Genomic DNA, 9,932 nt, shown 5'->3' with positions numbered 1-9,932 from the left:
CAGAATGCTGATAGAAACAAGTTAAAGCTAGTGTCGGTTTCTCAATTGAAAACTTAGTAAATCAGCACCAGTTTCAACTTTGTTTCTGTTATCACTCTATTTCTATAGTATTTTGTGTTGGGGGACTTAGCATAAGATTTTTAGGTATCCAACTCAAAAGACTAGTCTTTTAAGTGGAGTGACCTACCACCTTATAAATCCAAGCATCTCCCATTTACTAGCCAATGTGGGACACAACTCAACATTTTGCTTTACGGTTCAAGTAAATTAACTTATATTTTAACTCTTGCTGTAACATTCGCAGTGCTATTGGCTGGACTGATAGTCCTCCGACAGTCCTACCGCTCATCAAGGATCTCATGGCTAACGGCATAAGAGTGTGGATTTACAGGCAAGCATAATATTATCACCTTAATAAGAGAAACTCTGTGTGTGTGTGTGTGTGTATCTTGCATTGAGCATGCAGCGGGATGTAATTGCCTTTAATTTGTTACAGCGGCGACATAGATGGAGTTGTGCCAATTACATCAACCAGATACTCGATATCAAGCCTCAACCTTCCCATCAAGACGCCTTGGTATCCGTGGTACATCAACGCCAATGAGGTAATTCTTACAATAACGCTAAAATCTCGGACTCTTTGTGTGAACTGATGTAACGTATGACTATTGATTAGATGAAAATACAAAATATTAAAATATATCATATAGACCATATGATATTTTCTTTCCACTAATATTATTATGTAACGTTAGTTGTACAAAAATAATTTATATATTTTGTCCAACGGTAGTTGTTCACATAAATATAAATTAATTTTGGTGACAGGTGGGAGGGTACGTGGAGGGATATGAAGGATTGACATTTGTTACAGTGAGAGGAGCGGGACATTTTGTTCCAAGCTACCAGCCGAAGCGTGCACTCGTTATGATCGCGTCATTTCTTCAAGGAATCCTCCCTCCTTCTGAGTCCTGAACGCTGTCTCAAACTTTGAATAAGCCCCAAAAAAAAATGAAAAGAAGAAGAAGTAGAAATAACACATATGCAAGCTAATAATTAAGAATTTCAAGCAAATTCATTTAGTAGTCTTCACTCAATAATTCAATTACATATGATGTAACAGCTTTAAGGTTTGTTGTTGTCGTTATCTTCTTGAAAGAGAATAAAGGTTTGAATAGCTTGTTGAACTTGATACTAATAATTTTGGTTGCAAAATGACAAGATATGATTGACATATAATCAATAACAAATTAACAATGAAACACCAATTCCTATCAATGCAAAGGGTTTTTCAAAATTTAGATTCAGTAAGTATGGTTATTTGAATATTTCTTCCTGACAATCTTTTTTTCTTTCTTTTTCTTTTTTTAATGTTATATTTCTTTCATAAGGTAAGGCTTCTTATATCCCCTAGGCTGTATTTATGTCCTTGCCAAAGTCAGTTTTAAAAAAAATTAATTTTATAAAATGTGTGATGGGAGAAATTACAAATTATCTCTAAGATACCATGTCAGTCATACAATAAGTAAATGATATTGTGATATATGTGCATTTCCTTTAAAGAATCAGCAAGCAATTAGTAGTTATAAAATTCAACTACACATATCATACATGCATTAATAGTTGTATCATATTTGATGCATTCTAAAATTCCTCGCGTGGTGAACATTCCTCTCAATGCCTTAACTATTCAGAAATATATGAAAATAAGTAAACTGCAAAGAGAAGACGAATGGGAGTGCACAACTATAGGTGAAGTGGAAGTGTGGAACAAGTAGATAAACGAAACAGATAAGCAGAACATTCCCAACCATTTAATTCAATAACATTCAAAAACAAAAAATGCCGGCCAAATTTTGTATTATTACTAATATAAATCATAATTAACGACCCGGAATCTCCCAAAGCACAATAATCCGAAACGTCGATTTTTTTACCATTCATTCTGATTATTATATTTAACACATCGTGTGTCGACTTAATTACACACTGCAAAATTAAAGATGAAGAAAATTATAGCAGTGTTTTCACTTTCATGGCTACTAATGTCTACTTGCCTTTTAATATTACTAATTACATTCGCTGAAGCCAATCAAGCTGATAATCTTGACAAACTGATCAAGTCCAAGAGGTTGAAAGACTGTCCTCTGGCTGAACTGCAAGCTGATGAAAAAGAGTATTATTCAGCTGCTAATACTTATATTAAGCCTCAGCAAAATGGTTTAATGCAAGCTGACAATATTAAATTGCTGCCTGGCCAGTCTAACGGTGTTGATTTTGACCAATACTCCGGCTATGTAACGGTTGATCCCAAGAGTGGACGTTCACTCTTCTACTATTTTGCTGAATCCCCACAGAATTCTTCCACCAATCCTTCTTTGTTGTGGCTCGATGGAGGTATATATGTATACATTAACCCCAACTACTGCCCTTTTAAATTCATTTTCACTGGCTTTTTTTTTTATATTATAATTTTTCTGTACAAACTGGGGCATAATGATATTGGTTAGTTAAAAACACTTCTTGAAAAATGCTTTGAATTATTATTGACAGGACCGGGATGTTCATCTCTGGCATATGGAGCCGTGACCGAATCAGGATCCTTCAGAATGAATAAAGATGGAAAAACGCTTTTCAGAAACAATTATGCATGGAATAATGGGGATAAAACTTTACGGCTGTTTACACCTGATATATATTTTTTTCATTTGTTATATATAATTAAGTACGTCATGTCTATCAAAAAAAGAAAAAAAAAAAAGAAAAAAAGTATGTTATGTTTACAAACAATTTTTGTATGCAGTGGCAAACGTGATATTCTTGGAATCCAGCGGGGGTGGGGTTTTGGTACTCAAGTACAACTTCGGACTATAAGCTTAATGGTGACAAATTCAATGATCAAGATTAATATACCTTTTCTTATCAAGTGGCTTGAAAGGTTCCCGCAATATTAAACCAGGATTTTTACATAGCCGGAGAGAGAGCTTTGGCGGTCACTATGTGTCACAGCTTGCATGCACCTTTCTTCAGAGGAGCAAAAATACTAAAAGTACCTTATCAACCTCAAAGGAATTGATGTGATCAGTCCACTTAATTAATAGATTATTCTATATGCATTAACTTCAATTATTAGCTTTTTAAATGATTTGGGTATTAATTTGATCGGGGTATATAGATTATTATTTCAGATCGGGAATGGATGGATTGATGATGCCATTGCTTTAACGGCTATATACGAAAATTTGTGGATTCATGCATTGAACTCGGTCGAAAACCAAAAAAGAATTTTCACTCACTGTGAGTTGTAAATGAAAGCAGAAATACTAAAGAATGCTCCGACTCCCGTGACGAAGCCGCTGATGAGATCGGTGATATTGATATTTACAACATTTGTGCTCCAATTTGCATTAGCCCTACTTTCGGAAATGGCTCCCTTGGCTCTGCAAGTCTTTCTTAATTATATCACTATTTGCAAATTGATCAAAACTTATCCTGTACAAAACTAATCTTTGATCTTTCTCTGCTCAAATTGGTCCATAACTTTGACCCTTGCACCGACCGCATCGTGGACGCTTACCTACATATTCGAGAGGTTCAAATAGCCTTCCATGCAGCACCCACTAACAGGACTGGATGCACGTACGTACCAAACGAAATGCCAATTTTTTTTTAAAAAAAATGTTTATTTATTTATGAAACTCAAATTAATTTTTTAACCCTTACCTTGCTTGCTCGATTCCATCTTAATAAATTACTTTTGTACCATTTTAATTCTTTTTTTAAATGGACACAGTTAAACATATTTTAGGTAAGTAGGTTTACATTATTTTATTCCTACATTGGAATTACCAGTTTCAATTTGTATTTCCTTTTTTTTTCAGTGTATCGATTCGTATTTAGCTGATTAATTGATTTTCAATCAAATCTGCAAGTGGGAGAATTGTTGAAAAAAAAAAAAGAAAAGGAGGGGCACTGTTTTTGTAGAAGTTGTGCCTCACCTTTCTCTATTTTTTTTTCAACAATTCTTCTACTTGGAGATTTGATTGAGAATCAATCAATCTCCACACCATTCTTTCTACTTCGCCATTTTCATGTTGCTTATGTTTCTGCAAGACCACAAGAGGATCTACTCCATACAAACTTTTCAATGTTGATTGACTTAGTAAAAATATCTACTAGGTTGTTGTTTGTTAAATTGATCATAAGAATTAGGTAGACTTTGAAATAGAAGCTCCGAACGTTCATTTTCCACAACGAGAAATTATTCCCGTCGAACTTCTCAATTTCGAACTTTGCTGTTATTTTGTTGATAAATACCATGCAGAGGCTAGTGTACCACTTCGAATAGTTGTGAGTATGTGTGAAAATGCACACCAGGAATGTTCCTAGGAAATACTAGAGGGATTACAATGGTCTCACTTAATACCCCAGGTCTAACCAAGCGATCTTGCTATCCATGACAGAACTTTCCTAGACACGTATAAAACCACACAGTTACTCCACTCACACCACTATTCCCTACTTGAACAATACCATATGCATGAATAATACCTTGGTGAATAGTACAATATGCGTGAATAATACCGTTTACCCGAATAGTACCCGACTAAAAAAATACAACCAGTAGCTCTGATACCACATAATGCCACTTGCCGTGAAATTCTTGATAAGCGGTAGGGAAATAATGGGATTGTCCATCCAGTGAAAAGGATTGCAGCTGTAAGAAAAATTCAATGATAACTTTATTTAAGACTATTATGAAATCTATATGACATAGAGGCGTCTTTAATTTACCTAGGCTAATCCACACCATTATTAGGGTTCTAATAGTGAGCCAAAATATTACAATACTTCTAATCCTCATATCACTAGTAAAATATTTTCCTTCTATTTTTGCCCGTGAACGTAGGCTAAAAACCAAACCATGTAAATTTTTGGTGTCCTTTGTGATTATGTTATCTTATTATTTCTCAATTTCACTTTAGTTACGTGTTTGTTTCACCAATCAATTTCCCAACACATTGAGTTTCAATTTACAAGTAATTGTTTCAACTAGCTAGTTAAAGACAGATTCAGAGTTGTACAACTTTAAGAGATAGCGAGATTAATACTTTATTTATTGTTATTTGTTTTGTACAATTTCAGTGGTGATTTAGACGGACTTGTACTAGTTGCGACATCTAGATACTCAATTAACACCCCTATCTTCCTATAAAAATTCCATGGTACACCAATAACGACGGCAAAAAGAAAAAATTGCCTTACCTTTTACAAGACTTTAAGCCTAGAATTTTAAGTTTTTATTTAGTTGAAGAGTTGAGTACTTGATGAAATTAAATTGATGATAACAGTTAGGGATGGCAATGGGGAGGGGAGGGGAGGGGACCAATCTCCCCGTACTCATCCCCGATATTTTGCGTATGTCCCCGTCCCCTCCCCATTCCTATCAGAATTGCTTAAAAGAATCCACATCTCCTCCCCGAATAATAACAGAGGATCCCCGAAAGTCTCCGATCTCCGAATAACTAATACATTTTTTTTTATTTTGAGTTAGTTATATTAAAATAAAAAATTCAAATAAAAGTAGAGTTCAAAATATATCTTACATTAACATTGATCCATTACAAAAGTCACATGCAAAATATAAATTATCAAAATAATTATCTTTGTCAATCTTCATAATCCTACAACAAAAAGAAAAAGAATTTATTTTTATATCGACAATAAAATAAATGAAATAAATGTGGATATTTAATTAATATTTTTAATAAAACAAAATTAAAATTAAAACAAAATTTTTGGGCTAATAGAATCTACCCGGCCTTTTTAATGTCCTAAATAAAAATTTATGACTTTAATTAGTTTATTAGGTCTAAAAGTTTAATAATATAAATATTTTGATATTTTTTATTTTTACCAATATTTATAATTTTATAATATAATTCAAATTTTATTATTTATTTACTAGTAATTTTAAAAAATAAAAATAAAATTAAAAATTAAAATGGGAGAAATGGGGAGGGGATGTGGATTCCACCTCATCCATGTCCCTTCCCCGAATAAGAAATTGAGTAAAACAATTTCTCCATCCCTTCTCCGAATAAGAAATTGGGTATAAAATTATCTCTGTATCCTCCTCGAATAGGGAAAATCCCCAAGAATACCCGTCCCCGTGGGGATTTTTGCAATCCCTAATAACAAGTTGGAGAGAACGTGGAGGCATACCAAGGATTGACATTAGTTACAGTGAGAGGAGCTGGATGTACATCTTGTTCCACGGTACCAGCCAGAACGAGCACTCGGCACTCACTTTGATTCCTGAATTCCTTCAAGGAATTCTTCTTCCCTCTAAACCATGAGATTCAGGAAGAAATTGAAGTAATTGCTTCTCCTCACTTTACTTCCATTTTCAATAATAAATTATAAGTACTTGCTTCCATGATCTCAAATCGGTTGTTCTGTGAGCATATTTCTGCTCATCCTTTTTTGTTCAATTTATTTTTATTGCAATGTATTAGATACAGCCAGTCTAGGATTTAGATTCGGTGGTAAAACGAACTTTGTGCTGAGCTTTTAAGTTTTTATGATATTGTATATGATTGGCAGATATTAAATGAAAAAAAAATGTAATTAAATTTTAATCATAAATAATTATAAATGCACCCATTATAACTCAGATTAGATTCATCTTAAAATTCCATGTAACTTGACAAACTTGAACGTTCAATCTTTTGCCGCAGTTGAATTTTTCTCGCACTAGTTGATAAAAAAATATATTTTGTCCATATTATTTTATCAAAAGCAGAACTACAACCTTTAAATTTATTTATTTAATTTTATATGTAAGAAATATATGAATTGCATTAAAAAAAATTTTTAAAAAAATTACACTTACTACAACCCTTCATCGGAAAAATTAAAAGTTACTCGATGACTTCACTAATGCATTTTTTTTTATGGGAGAAGAAAGTAAACCTTTCATTGAATCAAACAATATTTAGCTTACACTTAAAATTGAAACCTAATTTTATTTAAATTTTTCACTTCCCTTATTATAAATAGTGTCTCTTTTTGGGATTCCTATTCTTTAGTGTGATATTTTTACCCTCACTCAATAATTAAAATTATTTATGTTTCATTCAAATAATAATAATAATTTTGATGGAAGGTTTAAAAAAGTAAAATCGGGATTTTCAAATTTTGGCAGGAAGATCTAGGAAAGAAGATTTCAGTCAATAGTAATTATAATATAAAAAGGAAAAACTTATTATATACTGTTTCCTTTTGAAAACAGGATTTGTCTCAACAAATTCTATATATAAGCGTGAAAATATTAATAATTTTTATACTCAAGCGTACTCCGCTCCATCTTGTTGATTGATTCAATGGCACCACAACAGCTATCATGGTCCAGTCTTCCAGATGAACTTCTATCAGTAATTATCCAAAAACTGATTGATTCCGATGATATTTTAAACTGTGCAGTCTGTGCAGCCGTCTGTTCGTCATGGCAATCTGTCGTCAAAGATCTTTATCACCAAATTAGACCTAATTTGCCTCCTCTCTTGCTTCGAAACTTAAACGAAAATTGCGTCAACCGTCAGTCCTGTACCTTCTTCAATCCCAAAACAAAGAAATTCCGCGAAATTCCATTACCAGAAGTAAAGGGGAGATGGGTTTCGTGTTCATCTCATGGATGGCTGCTAACCGTAAGCTGCTTGGATGAAACCCAAAATATGTTCCTCTTACATCCTTTCACCAGGTCTCAAGTCAAGTTACCCCCACCCCCACCAGGAACCCAACTCCAGTTTCTAAACGGCTTGAGGGTGATCACATCGACCAGCCCTTTGGATCCAGACTGTCTCGTTCTTGCTTCCTTATATGTTTCGTCAAAATTGGCCTTTTGCAAACCCGGAGACAGGAATTGGACGAGTATAGTACATGATCAATCTATTCGATTTACCAACACCTCGGCCCACTTTTATGACGGTCGGAACTGCTGCAAAGTAAAAAGCGGCAGTGGAATAAAGAGATACAGAACTCCAGATCCAATAGCAATACATAGTTTTGATGTCTGTCGTTCAAGGGGACCCTTATTTTATAAGGGTTACTTCTATTGTCTTGGTAGTTGCAATTTCATCTTCCGTATAAGATTTGATCATCCTCATGCACCTACAGCAGAAGCAATGCCTTTTAAACCACACGAATTTTGCTGCAATGCCAGATACAATTACTTGGTGGAGTTGAACAGCGACTTGTTTATTGTTTCAAGATTCCTTATACCTCACAAAAGCTATCCTTGCGAGTTGACTTGTGCTTTTATAGTCTGCAAATTAGATTTGGAGACGGAAAAGTGGATTATGGTTAACAATATAGGTAACAATGCAGTTTTATTGGGCGAGAATAATTCCACAACTTGCGTTGTTAGCAGCGATGGAGAAGATAATTATTTTGGAGCAAATTGCATATATTTTGTTGATGACATGTATCCAAGGGATATAGGAGTATACTACATGACTTTACAATGTATTCAACGGCCTCGACGGCCTTTACAATGTATTCAACGGCCTCGACGGCCTTTACCACTTTGGACAACGTCTACAAGTCTAAATTGGCTTCAGGTCTGATCAGAGTATAGATAATGTATCTATCCTCCATTCAGCAGATGGCATATTTTTTTATTTTTCTGACTAGTAATTGTTTCTCTTGTAAGTTTTTGGGCCTTTTGTCAAAATTTTATATGGATCTTTTTACCAAAGTAGCATTGTTGATCCATTATACATTTTTTTTTTTTACCCGAAAACAAATACGCTCTTATTAAGAAAATTAAAAAAAATAAACTGTTTTTTTTTACATTCAGCTTAAACAAAAATATGTTAGAAAAGCTATTAGCTAGCAAGACAAAATAAAGAAGCAACATAAGATAAAGAATAAGATGAAAGAGCGTTATATTATAGAATGATTTTATTCATTCTAATTGTGTGTACAAAATAAAGAGATAGATTTCATTTTATAGTTACATAATTACTTCGTGAAATTAATAGAAAAATTATGGATCACAATTTCCTGCGAGATAGTAGGAGTTATAGGGAAGCTAAAGGTTATTAATAGGAGATAGTGGGAAAACTAAGAAATCACATTTATTTTAATAAATTCATAACACTCCCCCTTGGATGTTCATTACAAAAAATATATCTCATTAAAACATTTACTAAAAAAACCCTTAGGGAAAAAAATTATTAACGGAAAAAAGTACATTATTCATTGATGTCTTGAATAATTTTGGAAATATAGAGTTACCTCATTAAAACTTTACTAGGAAAAACCCTATGGGATAAAAACCTAGTGAGGAAAAAGAGTACAACATATAAAATTTCCTCCAAAATAAATTATTTTCTCTAATAAGTATACTCCCCCTTATCTTGACATAGATTCTTCAAGATTTGGAGAAAAATCTTTGACCTGACGCATCCTAATTTTGTGTACCAACTTTTTGAATGTCATCATTGGTAGGGATTTTGTAAATAAATTTGCAAGATTATCACTTGAGCATATTTGCTGAATATCCATATCATCATTCTTTTGAAATTCATGTGTATAAATAAATTTGGGTGAAATGTGCTTGGTCCTATGACCTTTTATATAATCACTTTTAATTTGAGTAATGCATGCTGCATTATCCTCATATATTATTGTGGGGTTATTTTTAATTGACGACAATTCACATGTTTCTCGAATATGTTGTGCCATTGATCTTTACCAAATGCACTCAGGACTTGCTTCATGAATAACAAGTATTTCTGAATGATTTAAAGATGTTGCAACCATTATTTGTTTCATTGATCCCCATGATACAACACACTATTACCAGAGCTAAATAAATTACCTATTTGAGATCGAGCTTTATGTGTATCAGAGAGATATCCAACATC

General features: G+C 33.3%; 2 protein-coding genes and 1 pseudogene across 2 annotated transcripts in view; all 3 read left to right on the top strand.

The window, feature by feature from the left end:
* The window catches only part of LOC18051490 (putative serine carboxypeptidase-like 23), a 3,190-nt gene extending 2,215 nt beyond the window's left edge, over positions 1–975 (top strand). Inside the window, exons 6-8 of the mRNA XM_024190715.1 lie at positions 305–391; positions 497–605; positions 829–975. Coding sequence (XP_024046483.1) covers positions 305–391; positions 497–605; positions 829–975 — 343 coding nt within the window. The remainder of the gene's footprint in view (positions 1–304; positions 392–496; positions 606–828) is intronic.
* Positions 976–2,003: 1,028 nt separating this feature from the next.
* Positions 2,004–6,359, top strand: LOC112100858 (annotated as a pseudogene).
* Positions 6,360–7,385: 1,026 nt separating this feature from the next.
* Positions 7,386–8,627, top strand: LOC18051488 (putative F-box protein At5g55150). The gene has a single exon (XM_006446352.1). It carries the CDS (start codon positions 7,386–7,388, stop codon positions 8,625–8,627), a length of 1,242 nt encoding a protein of 413 aa, XP_006446415.1.
* The last annotated feature ends 1,305 nt before the right edge of the window (positions 8,628–9,932 follow it).

The sequence above is a fragment of the Citrus clementina genome, unplaced genomic scaffold, assembly GCF_000493195.1.
Source record: "Citrus clementina cultivar Clemenules unplaced genomic scaffold, Citrus_clementina_v1.0 scaffold_2, whole genome shotgun sequence".
Classification (NCBI taxonomy): Eukaryota; Viridiplantae; Streptophyta; class Magnoliopsida; order Sapindales; family Rutaceae; genus Citrus; species Citrus x clementina.
Note: the sequence above shows the minus strand (reverse complement) of the source record. Positions and strands in the feature narration are given on the sequence as shown.